General features: G+C 43.9%; 2 protein-coding genes across 10 annotated transcripts in view; one reads left to right on the top strand and one right to left on the bottom strand.

Annotated features, from left to right (window-relative positions):
* Npl4 (nuclear protein localization 4) overlaps positions 1-14502 on the top strand; it is a 124160-nt gene that overhangs the window by 11721 nt on the left and 97937 nt on the right. For 2 of the 9 annotated variants that reach the window (XM_089734172.1, XM_089734165.1), the window contains exons 8-11: positions 7700-7915; positions 8950-9128; positions 9367-9474; positions 10325-10516. In XM_089734172.1, coding sequence (XP_089590298.1) covers positions 7700-7915; positions 8950-9128; positions 9367-9474; positions 10325-10340 — 519 coding nt within the window. In that variant the 3' untranslated portion in view covers positions 10341-10516. Of the gene's footprint in view, positions 1-7699; positions 7916-8949; positions 9129-9366; positions 9475-10031; positions 10055-10150; positions 10186-10237; positions 10273-10324; positions 10543-14502 lie in introns of those variants that run through there. The other 7 variants (XM_089734171.1, XM_089734163.1, XM_089734168.1 and 4 more) reach the window with 7 other exon arrangements.
* LOC114248719 (uncharacterized) lies at positions 961-3978 on the bottom strand. Its single transcript, XM_028182102.2, has 2 exons — positions 3234-3978; positions 961-3155 (listed from the first exon to the last, which is right to left on the bottom strand). The coding sequence occupies exon 2, from the start codon at positions 3153-3155 to the stop codon at positions 1782-1784; it is 1374 nt and encodes a 457-aa protein (XP_028037903.2). The 5' UTR covers positions 3234-3978; the 3' UTR covers positions 961-1781.

Raw genomic sequence — 14502 nt, forward strand, 5'->3', positions numbered from 1 at the left:
ACATTTTCAGAAGAAAAAGTACGGTCAAAGCAGCAGTCGAAATCGAGTACACAAACAACAGTAATATCAGAACCTTCGCGTGCCAATGCTCAAGTGTGACTAAATTTGGTCCACAAAATTGAAACTAGCAAAGATATTCAATAAAACTACACAAACGAAAGTATCCGACGGATGAACGTGTTTCGTCAATTTTAAGGAATTTGTTAAACCAACATAAAAAATATTTTTAATAAAAAAAAAACTAGTATAGGCAATGTTCTTTCTTGTATAAAAATAAAATTTCCAAACTTTTGGACGGTAGTGTACACACTACAAGTAATAAGGCCGCGGGGTTCGAGAGCTCGTTGTTACCACACACAACGCCCCCGCCCCGCCCCCGCCCCCGCCCCCCGACCGCACCCCCGGCCGTCGAAACAGGAATTCGGAACAGTTCGGTAGGAGAATTTGACGCTGCATCAGTGAAGCAGTATGTATTATAAGTACATAATGTGTTCAATAGTTATTTTCTTGGTCTGTTCAATGAAGATAGAGATATCTGAGTTCGGTTCATTTCAAAAAGATTCTGCTTTTAATTCAGCTTGTGTATTATAAAGTTTGTACATATCTATACTTAATATTATAAAGAGGAAAGATTTGTTTGTTTGTTTGTTTGTTTCGAATAGGCTCCGAAACTACTGGACCGATTTGAAAAATTCTTTTTCCATTAGAAGCCGACATTGTCCCTGATGAACATAGGCTACTTTTTTTAATTTTTTTTTTAATTTTTTTTTTGGTTTCATGTGTGTTTTAATGTTTCCGAGGCGAAGCGAGGGCGGGTCGCTAGTTTGTTATATTCGTGGAAAAATCTTACCATTTTAAATATTTATGGCAGCACGACAACTATTCTACGATAACTATTACTTGAAAAAAGGCTGATGTTTGTTCATTGATTATGCATAAGTTTTTAAATTAAAAATCAAGTTCTTCCACAGACATGTTTATTTTTGAGGTTTCCTCATCAGACACAAAATACTCGCTCACAACACTTAACAAGTAACTACCCCAACTATGTACGTAACGTCAGTACATGCGACACAGAACACAGGCCACAGTAAGAGGGGGCCGGCGAACAACGCCGACGCCCGCCATAAATTTTGCTAAAAGAGAAAAATCAAACTTAACAACACCGAGGATAAAATTTTAACGTTATAACGTCCAATACAAGTAAATATATAATGTACATATATAGGTAAAAAGCAGGCACTGTCTGGTGGAGGGCGCCCCTCGCGCGCCATCACAGTCTCGTTAAACTCGCCGCTTCATCATACCATTCGTCGACGCGAGTGCGCACCCGCTACCCCCCCCCCCCCCCCCCTCCTCCAACGCGCCCACTCGCCACATCTGCGTCGCGACAGACTTCGTTATAATGTTTAACATTAGTACATAATATTGACGCGCATGTGTTTGACAACCAAGATACAACAACTAACTACACATTCAGTACATAACATGTAAGGATCGGCCGCGAACGCAGTCTCCGATCAAAGATCCACGACATCGATAAAGTACCACGTGGATTCGCTTACAAAATATAAATTCGGTCACTTCTTCACGAGACCACGCTCATGCTACAGGGACTACTCGAGGGTAAAAAGGACGAACTTAGAACGCGTAAATACTTCGAAACCGTAAACTACGCATACAAAAATATATTCGAGCCGCTGAATAAATTAAAAGATTGGTCCGAATAATCAGAAAGTTCCACTGATGACGAAGATGAAGAGTGATATGACGGAGATCAATCAGTTGAGCTTGCCGCATGCGGAAATCAGGATCGCGGAGCTCGGCTTGCCGGCGCTGTCTCCCGTGCGACTCAGTCGATCCACCAGCTCTAGCCCCTCCACGACCGCCGCGAAGATAGCAGTGAAACCGCGCATCTCGCGCAATACTATACGGAACTGTGACCCCACTAGACCCTGGTTGTCGTGGCGCTTCTGTGAGCGACGCATACCGACCGAACCGCGCACCGCCGCTAACCGCGTCTCGTCGGGCATGAAGTAGGTCTCCTCGAAAGCGCTGCGCCCGCCGCGGCCATTGTTATGCTCAAAGTCCCCCGTGATCACGCTCTCGTTCTCCCAGCACTGGAACACTGCACAGCCGCGGTATCCAGGTTCGCGGGTCGTCAGCGCCGCGAAGTTGCGTGCCATTCGAGGGGCTACGTCCTCGCGCACCTCGATCACGATGCGTCCGAAGGGCGATCCGTCCACCTCCAGCTCGAAGTAGAATAACGGAAACGGCGTTGGAGCGCGAACCGCTGGCGTTTCTCTTCCTTGCCCTCCCTTCTCCACTGTGGCTGTTTCGCATCCTCCGTCCTCGACGCGACCGTGTGTTGTGCGCGCCCACACCTGTGCCGCACAGTAGTTGGCGAGTAGAACAAGCGGATCCCCGGGCCCCGGCGCCGGTGATGCCGCCCACGTCTCCGTGATTCTCAGGGCTCGCGTCAAGCTATCGAAGTCAAGCGGTGCCGGCGCTGATCGGATGAGGTCATCGACTCTAGCCTGCACGAGTGCTTCCGCATGTCGGACCTTAAGCACATCCCGCTCTGCCGCACAGGCCCGCAGAGAACACGCCTCGGCCGCCGGGTAATGATCAAGGGGCGGTGCCGCCAGCTGGTTCTCGAGGCGCAGCTTAAGCGCAGTGGTGGCATCGAGTGCGCGCAGCAGTAAGTCCCGCTGTCTCACCGCGAGACGCTGCAGGTCAGCGCGCAACTCTTTGCTCTCGGCCCGCAGCACGGCGCGGGCTTCACCAGGCGACCGCAGCGTGTGGGTGGAGTGGTCAGGACAGGCGCGACAGGCCCGCACGCCGCACGACAGACACCACAGCGCGGGCTGCGCGTGCTCCGTACAGGCGGGGTCGGGGGCGAGGTGGCGCGTGAGTGCCAGCAGGGCGGCGTGCGTGGGGAGCGCCTCGACCTGTCCGCCAGGGGGCGAGGTGCGCTTCCAGCAGTGCGCGCAGTAGATTTCTCGGCCCGGGCCCAGCACGGTTCGGGCGCATCGCAAACAGAAATGGTGTCGACACGCGAGGAGCTTGGGTGCATGTTCGTCCTCGTCGAAGGGGCGCCGGCAGCACGGACACAGCGTCAGCTCTTCGATCTCGTCCAGTGGGGAGTGCGCCATCTGTAAACCGATGTATCAACTTGAAGGCGAACTCAACAGATTTAAAAGTTGGAAAAAAAACTGTCTGAAAATACTGACCTCTGACCGACTAAAGTTTTCGTCACATGTCCCGGGGACGGCTCAAGCTCCAGCCCGAAGCTGCACGCGGCTCGGTCCCTCCCGGCTGCTCCGCTCTGTTCGTTGTGCGTTCACCATGGCTTTATTTATTTTATCAGCGTTTGATTAACAGATCACAAAAGCTGTCGACTCCGGACGTCTCGTTGTAATTACTCCTTTATATTTTTTTCCAATTTAACAGAAGTACTGGACTGATACGTTTATGACGTACATTTATGACAAAGAAGGCAAAAGACGTTTAATGTTCCGGGGCTTTTTTAATGAATGACGTTTTATCACATATCCATTGAATTCAAACCATAGTTTTGCACGGTAAATATTAAAAAAAACTTCGTTACGATTAATCCGTTGACGGAAAATGAAACGCTTTGAAGCTAAGCATGGAGGCGTCGCGACGGACCCCGGACCGGGCGGGTCGCGGCCCCACGGTCCACACTCTTCTCACACTGCACCGCTGTTGATAGAGGCGCGGCTTGCGCCCGCCTTATCAATGGTTATCGCGACGCGAACAACAATAGCGCCGCTCATGTTGGTCCAACACGTCCAATCGGGCGGGCGGGCGCCGTGCCGTGTTGGCCCAACCCGTCCACTGAGCGTTGGTCGCTTGGAAGATGCGTACAGCAGCGCCGGTCCGTATCGATCGGCGCGTGCCCTCGACGTACGCCGCCGCGCTCTACGCTACGTGTTGCATAATCAAAGCCTCTACATAATCTCTAGGTACATTGTTTATATTCGGTGCGTACCTATATAGAGTCAACTTAGTAAAAGGTACTTTTGTCATGACGAATCCTCAAATAATACGATAAACAAAATGACTTTATTCCTATTGACAAATACAAAGGTAAAAAATGAAATTATGATTTATAAACTTAAACTAATAAACTTTTTAAACTTAACTAATGAAATTGTCACAAAACTAGATAAAAAGAACAAAGTAATTGGTATATTCTTGGACTTAGCTAAAGCCTTCGACACGATTTCTATCCCAACTCTCATAACTAAGCTTGAAGCCGTTGGGTTGAGAGGCAATCAGCTTTCTCTTTTCAGGAGCTACCTTACGGGCAGACGTCAATGTGTCAAAATCAGTGACCTTATCAGTGACGAACTCCCTATAGCATATGGAGTGCCACAGGGCAGTATTCTCGGCCCTACCCTATTTTTAATATATATAAATGACCTATGTCAACTAAATATCACAAACGGGTCTATTTACACCTATGCTGACGATACTGCTCTCGTATTTCATGGCAGTTCTTGGGAGGCAGCTTTTAGTTTTGCTCAATGTGGCCTGAACACCGTAACTGACTGGCTGTCTAAAAATCTACTGACACTGAACGTGGATAAAACTAAGTACGTCACTTTTTCCCTGTCTACGCGTGGTAAAATATCATCTTCGCCTTTTTCACTTATAGCCCACTCCTGTAACGCTCTTGGACAAACTGCCTGCGGTTGCCCCTCCCTTGCCAGGACAAATTGCATTAGGTATCTGGGTATACAGATCGATGACATAATATTATCCTTTCATTCCCATATTGACGTTCTGTCGTCCAGATTACGCAAACTCACTTACATTTTTAAAAATCTGCGTCATGTTACCGACAGGAACGTACTTACACTAGTTTATTTAGCGCTCTGTCAATCAGTCACTCAGTACTGCATAGTGGCATGGGGCGGGTCTTCCAAAACACACTTTTTAAAACTTGAACGTGCCCAGAGATGTATTTTAAAAGTTGGATGGCGGCTCCCTTATAGGTTTCCTACAAATGATCTTTACAAAACCTGTAAAGTCCTTTCTGTCCGTAAATTATTTATTCTTAATCTTATTATGACTACACACTCGAAAACTCCATACGATCCGACATTGCTCGTAAGTCAGCGGCGCGGGCATGGTGTGCGTCCCACAACACTTGTTTCTACATCGTTAGCTCAACGCTTCTATGGCTTCTCTTCTAAGTAGCTTCATATACAATAAAATCAATAAGCTGATCAATATATACCCCATGACACAGACCCAATGCAAACGTGCACTAACAAATTGGCTTCACGACCTAGACTACGAGCAAACAGAGAACTTACTCCAGACTGTGAAGTAATCTGCTTTTTGTTTTCGAGCCCAATTAAGCAAAAAAAATATTTTTACCTATGTAATAGTAATAATAAACACGCATAGATGCAGATACTCACACATACACAATACAACATGCATGCGCGCACACGCCCACATATACACACACTCACACACTCTCTCACACACACACACACACACACATCCAAATACACACACATTCATTCACACACGCACACACACGTAAAATGACCTTCTTAAAATATAACACCTAATGATCTCTCAACACTAGTCCGCAGCATCTGTTCACGACTTAACCTAACCTAATCTATTCTTAAGAAGGAGGGAGCCTGGAGATCAGTAATACAGGTCTTTGAACCTAGTACAGACTTCAGCTCTTTCAAAGGCTTACAAAATAATTATAAGGTTAATTTATTTCCATTTGAATTTGTATGTACCTTGTACCTTTAATTATTATTATAAATTCAATTGCAACTATAAACGAGTATTACATTTTATTATAAATACAAGAGATTTTTCGCGGAGATTATAAATACAATATTCCTTCAGATGACGCGGTTCGAAGTAAACCTACGTAAATTATGATAAGTATTTACAAAGTAGACATTTGGTCAGTGACCTCGCCGGGGCTGTGCGGCGGCGCTGCCACTAGATAAGGGTTATGCAATACTGGCTTTTGCCCGCGACTTCGTCCGCGTGGAATAGTTCACAAATAATGCTTTATTTTAGAAAAAAGTTGGTTTACATAAAAACGTTATAGTGAGCCAACCTTAACATATAGACATATGCAGTCGTGTACTTTTTTTTAGATCTTTTAAAGGGGAAAAATTCTGTCATACATAATTTTAGCGAAACTTTAACCGTTTCTACAGCGTACGCAGCGGAAGCTCTCAAAAGGAAAAAAAATACGATTTTGAAACATTCTTTATTGGTGCTCCGCTTGTATTGGTCTTAGCGTGATGTTATATAGCCTATAGCCTTCCTCAATAAATAGGCTATTTAACACTGAAAGAATTTTTCAAATCGAACCAGTAGTTCCTGAGATTAGCGCGTTCAAACAAACAAACTCTTCAGCTTTATGATATTAGTATAGATACCAGGTTGCGGGCTCCGCGACACGTGCACGCTTGTTGAGCTTTAGGTACTTCGGCTTGAGTTACGAACACGACGGTCCCGGCTCGGCTACATACGAATTACTTTGAGAGATGACTTCTAAATAATTTGAAGAAGAAGTAGTAACCATACTTCCATTACTACTACGGACGTTAGGTACTACTGTCTGTAGAATGCGTACATTAAATGCATTCTACAATATCTTTATCAATCTGGATCAGTGGCTGGTGCAGTCGGTATGTTGCGGCTCCGAGTCTCAGTAGAGCTATTGTCTAATGCTATAATCTGCTACAAATTCACCAAAATCACCATGAGCCTGAATGTGCCCTATTTTATCTACCCCAATGCCTACTATGCCGTATGCCAACGTATAGTGCGTTGGCACATTGATGGCACAGTGCCTCGCCTGTACTGGGGAAGAAGGAAAGGGCGCTGAGCCATGAGCAATCGCTAAATTCTCAAAAAACAAACAGAAAAATAGTAGTGCCCTTGAAACTAGTGAGTTGAAATCAAATAAAACACATGTACGATTTCTAGGCTCACTTAACTGGCCGACGACAGGAGGGATGACTGCTTCCCGGCAGAACTAAGCAAAATAGTGGAATCTAATAGTACTACGAAACGCCCTATTATTAGTAATTAAGTAAATTTACTGCCGGATTACTTTCAGTATATATGTATGTCTATGATATTCCTTCATCGTGTGAGTCGTTCGTGAATCTGTGTTAAGTAGTATTTAGAAAACTAGAACTAGTATTTAGAACTTTTCCTTAGAAAAATTTGAACCTGTCTGCGGGATCGGAACACCGGGCGCTTCGTTCTTTGGACTGATGGCTTAATAATATTAATAACTGGGAACAAGTCACGCAAGGTCCTCCGACCCTAATATAGTATTCCCTGTGTCATAAGTACCAGAGACTGACAAACGTACTTATATACATTTAAATGTATACATATATAGATAATAAACACCCAAACCAAGAGAAAACAAACCTGCTCATCACCTAATGTTTGCCCGATGTGGAAATTTAAACCACGACCCTCGGCGCTAAAGTCAGACGCACTAATCACTGCACCACCGAATCAGTCAAATTTATCGTTTTATCGTTACTTTTTACTCGACAAGTAAACAAGAGTACTTGTATTTTTGTTTAGCTTAAGCCGCGATAAAACACATCAGTTCCCCGCGGCTACTTAAAACGGCTAAACGTGAATTGATACGGTGCAGGAACGCGACGAGTACGGCAACGAAGTGGGGGTGTCCGCGAAGAGGCTGCCGGTCGCGTACCTGCTGGTGGACGTGCCTTGCGGGGTCGCCGTCGGCGGGCCGCCCACCTTCGGCGCGACCGCCACCTTCCCGCCGGCCAACCGGCCACTGCAGCAGCACCTGCAGACCCTGCAGGCGCTACACCGGCACATAGCGGCCAGCGATAGCTTTCTAGAGGTCAGAATCACTTCCACTCTACCTTTAATTTTGTTTTCAACTTCCGACCCGAAATCATGTACAATATGATAATTATTGATAGACTATGCGTGTGTTACTGTAGTAATAAATGCGTTTTAACTAGTAAATACCTAAAGTTAAGTCCTGCATTTCGATATTTTTCCTTCGCACTTTGAAGCGTCATCTAATCAGCCGCGCCAGTTCTGTCCTCGCTACCTACTTATATTTGTCTGTAGCAAGACTGCTATAAATATTGTTACAAGGAAAACCTCGTTGTTCTATAACATGCAATGCATACTACTGCAGTGTGTACAAATATAGAGAGAAAAGGTTTTCCTTATGAAAATGTTACTCATTTATTACGATCATTCATTGACAGTTTGGGCGGTATCTTATTCCGATAAAGATCTGAGTTTTCCCGAGGGAAAATAATTCACTACATCTGTATGTACATGGTTTGTACATTCATTTAATAGCATATTTTTTAAATTGATTCCGATTGACCTTAAACGTCTATCATCGATTGAAACACGCTCTTTATGGGAAAAAGTAGTCACTTATTACAGAACCATCAATCACAGTAAATTTAAGAAATGTTTTAAGAGTCTCTAGACTATTTCGGAGTTCAGAGCACGCCACACTCTAAAAGTTATAGGCTAGACGACGACGACGAGACCATAGTACGGGCGGAGTCCAGCAGTGCGCCCTCGCGGCCCCGCCCGTCGGTCACGAGTCGTGATCTCAGTAATAGATCGTGCTGTTCTTAGGAGACACAACTACTTTCTCAAGACTCGAATCTTGAAAAACCTGAACCGGGATACCTATTCATTTTATAAAAGCAATCTGAATCGGCTCATTCCCCACCACAAATCAGTGTAGTCTGCTCCCGCGAGGCACTGCGATCGGTTGCTGACGAAGGTCGATACGCAAACGGCATAACATAATTAATACTCGTACGATAGTGGCTAGATGTTCATTGTGATGTGAGTGTGTCGATGATGACGCATGCGTGTTGTTGTTGTTGGTCGAGACAGGCGATGTCGGACCTGCACGTGCTGCTGTACCTGGCGTCCAACGAGGCGCTGGCGCTGGGCATGGAGTCGCTGGCGCCGCTGCTGGACGCCGTGCGGCTGCGGGACGGGGACGCCGCCGAGGCGTGGCGCGCCCTGCCCAGCGCCGCCACGCTGCTGCACCTGGCCGCCGCCGACACCGGGCACGTACCCGCTCCATTACTCTTGTACTTGTGTTATACCTAACTGTACCTAAACCGAAAACATGATCCGTTTGCAATTTTAGTATAATTTTCATCGCCTGTCATATTCTGTGGACCAGGGTTATAGTTGAATCTTGAACCAATTGGCGCACGCTGTGCTGTCCCCGGGCCGAGTAAGCTTACACAGCAGGCGCGCTTTCTGTTCCACACTAAAAAAATGTGTTCTCTTGTTTTACAGGGCGGAAGGGGTCCGGGCGGAGGGGGGCCGAGCCGTCTGGACGTGCGCCGTCTGCACCTTCCACAACCCCCCCGCCGCCGCCTCCTGCGACATGTGCGCCATGCCCAGGTGACGCACCCCCCGCACTCCTCTACATCAGGGACTTTCTCGCGATATTATGATATAGATTTTAACAAAGAATTTCTTGTGACAAAGCTCTATAGTAAAGAGCACTGTATGAATAGCACATATAAAACAACTGAAGTCGTCATGGCCTTGAAGATAAGGCGTCCGGTGCATTCGTACCGAACGATGCATTGGTGTTCGAATCCCGCAAGCGGATACCAATTTCCCTAATGAAATATGTACTTAACATGTTCACGGTTGGATTTCACGGTAGAGGAATGACATCGTGTAATAAAAATCAAACCCGCAACATTATAATTTGTGTAATTACTGGTAGTAGGATGTCTTGTGAGTCCGCACGGGTAGATACCACCACCCTGCCTATTTCTGCCGTGAAGCGGTAATACGTTTCGATTTGAAGGGTGGGGCAGCCGTTGTACTGTTAAAACTGAGACCTTAGAACTATTATCTCAAGGTAGGTGGCGGCTTTTACATTTTAGATGTAATCAACAATAAAAATAAAAAACTGGTAAATTGGTCTATATTTCACCTCTCAATAGATAATATCTTCTAAAACCTTATGAGTAAAGGGGACACCTGAGAACAGAACGACTTCTCGTTACTGTTCCCGCCCCCGCCCCCGCCCCGCCGCGCCCTCTGACGGCGCCGCGTGTTACAGGAGCGACGCGCTGTAGCGGCGCCCGCCCCCGCCGCGCCACGCCCCGCCCCGCCCCGCCGCGCCCTCTGACGGCGCCGCGAGTTGCAGGAGCGACGCGCTGTAGCGGCGCCCGCCCCCGCCGCGCCACGCCCCGCCCCGCCCCGCCGCGCCCTCTGACGGCGCCGCGAGTTGCAGGAGCGACGCGCTGTAGCGGCGCCCGCCCCGCCCAACGCCGCGCCACGCCCCGCCCCGCCCCGCCGCGCCCCGCGTTGTTGTTACTGTTCACTCCGTGTCGTCGGCCCGCGAGGCGGCGAGGCTCGAGAACCAATGTTCAAAATTTTTTGTAAAATATGCCGTGACAACTTTGATTAAAAATATTCAATAAAATCTCAGATTTATTTTAAATAATGCAACACTGTAGTGTCTTATTTTAACTATTGATTTTTTGGTAGGAACGGTCGGTATCTCTAGACGTAATTAAATTACTGAAATGTAACTTCTGGACTAGACACGTATTCGTGACGTATCCGTGACGATCTCCAAACGGTACTTTTACTGGCATTAAGGATTATGTTGGCCTTTCTTGTTGGTGTCCGCGAGGACGAATTCCTGAGAACCTAACAGTCCTAAGCCTAAGGTCTAAGATCTGAAGACCTAACAGCTTAAAACAGCTGTTTTGCAAGTGCATCTACTACTGAAGCAGAATGTCTATCCGCTGAGGAGGTCCGAAGCGGGCTGGCGCTATTCGACTCTCATTGACGGGTGCCATTTTCTACGCATTTGTCTCATGTTCACGAAAGACTTCCACGATGAGCGAATAGCGTTGCGTTGCGAAAATGATTGGTAATAGGGCATCCTGTGGTTCCTGCACGCTAATTCTGCCCATTTCTGCCACAAAGGCGTTCCAGCGTGGAGGCTGTATGTAACACGGACCCGCGGTCTAGAAGTACTTTGTTTTTTCGGATATTGCATCTATTACAAGGCCAACGGTTGTTAGTGGATCCTATTATTATGAAAAATCCACTATGAGAATTTTTTTTAGAGTTAATTTTTTTCACAGTTACCTAATATTGAAATCGAATTTTAGTTTTCTTTGTTTTTGCCTTGACTGCCTTGTTTAATAGCCATTCTTATTTTCTTTGGTTGAAAAATTATTGCGAGTAATAAATAGGCTAGCTGGTTACCGATAAGCAATTTTTAATGAAAAATGATCTTTAACTACCAATATTTTAAATCGGATTTGACTTTTCTTTGTCTTGTAATTACGTTATCATTAGTTTTATATACTCTGTGTAAGAATTATATCAATTTATTGGAATGGACTTTTTGGCGGGAACGCGAGGAGTGAAGTTGTGTGATTTGTTTTATTTTGTCTATTTAGTGTTTCTTCGGGTTTAAATGTGTAATAATGGTGGTTTATTAACTGTTTAATATCTGTGAAAGTGCACAAATGTGGGAAAATGAAACAAAGCCGCTGGACGTAACTTCTCGGGATCCTACAAAAAGCCCACTGAAAAAATCTTAGTAAATGACCACCATTTTACTGAGATTATATTTCATCCCATATCATCTAGTCTCATTTCATTTAATTTCATTCCAGTTGATTAATGTCTCAAATTAATCATCTTCATTTCATTTCACTCCATAATATAATTGTTCATAAAAATATGAATATAAATTAAAATAAGACATGACTTAAAGGTCTCAGCTAACAGGTCATAAAATCTATTAAAAAAAAATTTTTGGAATTTTTTGGCGGGAACGCGCGGAGCGAAATTGTATGAATTGTTTTATTTTGATAATTTAGCTTTTCTTCAGATTTCAATGTGCAATAGCGGTGGTTTATCAACTGTTTAGCATCTGTGAAAGTGCACAAATGTGGGGAAATTAAACAAAGCCGCTGGACGTAGTTTCTCGGTTTCTTCAAAAAAGTTAACTGAAAAGTCTCATAAAATAACCACCATATTACTGAGACTATATTTCATCTCATCTCATTTCGCTTCATACCGCGGGGTGAAAGTCTATTTGGTTTAAGCGACATTTCGCTTAATACGCGACATTTGTCTTTGTAATTAAAGATCGTTTTATTTGGTATTATTATCAACAGTTCGATCTTTTTAATTGAACTTCAATTATATTATTGCATTCAAATAGTTAAAGAAGTAATTGTTGTCATTATATTTTTTCCAAAATTTAAACTTTAAATAGCTCTCCAGCAAAGTTCAGAAAAAATGTAGCTTAAACGAAGTAGCCTTTCGCCCATTGATATCGTTTTTCATATTATTATAACAGAATATCAGAAGAAAATTGGAATAAGAAAATACTTTGCTTAAAGGCCATAAAATCTTAAAAAAACATTATATTGTTATGATTGTATTGCCTACACCTATTTTAAACTGGTAGTCACGACTTTAACACTTTTATGACTTAGCTATGGTATGCAGCGTATGTTTTCATGTTTTACAGATATTAAACTTAGTTCATAGAAAAAATAATTAGTGAATTAGGTGATATTGATAGAAGGATGAAAGGAGTCACAGATTAAAATTTGTTTCACTTTCACTATGCTTACATAATGTTTATCCTCCATAATAATGCTACCTACCATCACCGACGACATTTTCAATTCATTATTTAAAAAGAACTATAGTTTTTAAGGTATTGCATAGATTTTATCGCGGGCCTTGAGCGAGGCTTGAGAGCGGAATCATGAAATTCCGTAACGAAAAAAACCTTACACCCCTCACTCCGCCTACCATGTAGCTCGCGTTCAACACATTCACACTTTGCGCTTGTGTAGTGTTTGTGAATAAGCGCGTGGCGTGACGTCACACTGCATGCACATCATGAAAAGTCTGCCCATCTCTCTCGCGCGCGGTCTAGCTTATGAGTGTGAAGGAGACAGTTAAGGTTTTGCTTTGATTAATGTTTAATATAGCGTGATCTTGTTTTATTATTGTTTTAATATTAAATTATCATTGTCTAATTATAATTGCATAAGTTGATAAAAAATGCTATGCAATAGCTTTACCGCGGCAGTTCCCGAGTGCCACACGTTTTTTTATTTATTTTATTACATCTCATTAATTTTTTATCAATTCCCATTTAAGGTATTCCTGCAGTAAACTAGAGTGCCTAACGCCACCGAAGTTACCAGGATTGTCACATTAATTAAAGTGGGCACACAAGTTCTGTGGGCCAGGGCTACCAAGTACCAGCTGAGTACTGCTCTAGTGCAGTTGTCGATAATAAGTCAGAATTTTACTGATTTTAATTAAATTTGATAAATGACAGTCGTAGGAAATGCACCATACTCTTGTTGATCGACTAAGTATTCTTACTGTTCATGTGCAATGTTAAGTAAACGCGCTGTGTGCGTTATTACTTACTGAGGTGTTGTTCGGTCGTATAACACACAACAATAGCCAGGTTCTTCCATTTGACTCCATCCAAAAGAGGGCTCTGAGATGTCCTTCTTTAAACGAGGTTTCAGGTAATTTTTCAACAGATACAGCTATAATGTAACTAAGTACATGTTAGCTTTTATAATTGCTATGGTTTATAGTTCTCATAGTTAAGGGCGATTGAGGTGTTGTTCATCGCATTTTTCTATATAAATATTTTCAGAGATTGAAGACTTTTTATTTCATACTAATTGTAATAGGTTGGGGAAAAGTTTCTTCGCATTTTTTAAGAAAATTCACAACATTTTTTTATTTAGTTTATTTACATTTAACTAAAGTATGTGAGTACCATTTTGTTCGATAACGTTTTGCCATCTTGTAGGTAGGGACATAATTCCATTGCTATAGAAATTTTGGAGTTTCTGATCAAAATACCGCGAAAATTGGTTTTGGCAGTCCTCTCGTGATGTTAACCTGACACTGCCTAATGAATTTTGAAGAGACCGAAACAGGTGGAAATCTGAAGGTGCAAGGTCAGGACTAGGTATACGACGGATGCATTAACACACCTCCCAGCCAAGCTCTCTTAATTTTTGCTGAGTGGCTAAAAAAGTGTGAGGTCTAGCGTTATCATAATGAAAAACCACACCCCTTCTGTTGATGAATTCCGGCCGCTTTCTCTCAACTTCTTGCTTTAATCTCATCAGTTGTTCGCAGTAGAGTTCAGAATTGAAGGTCCTGCCTGGTGGTAACAGCTCATAATAAATAATGCCCTTCCAATCATACCACACACACAGCACACCTTGTTGCGAGTTAACCCGAGTTTCACCACAGTTTGTGAAGCTTGACCGACCTTTGACTACGACCTTTTTCGCACGTTCTTGTCGTACGTGATCCACTTTTCTTCACCAGTTATAAGCTTCTTCAAAAATGGTTCGGTTTCATTACGTCGTAATAAAGAATCACAAA

This window comes from Bombyx mandarina, chromosome 17, assembly GCF_030267445.1.
Source record: "Bombyx mandarina strain Sakado chromosome 17, ASM3026744v2".
NCBI lineage: Eukaryota > Metazoa > Arthropoda > Insecta > Lepidoptera > Bombycidae > Bombyx > Bombyx mandarina.

Excerpts from the sequence above, each read along its gene's own strand:
- LOC114248719 (XM_028182102.2), bottom strand. The coding sequence starts at position 3,155 with ATGGCGCACTCCCCACTGGACGAGATCGAAGAGCTGACGCTGTGTCCG.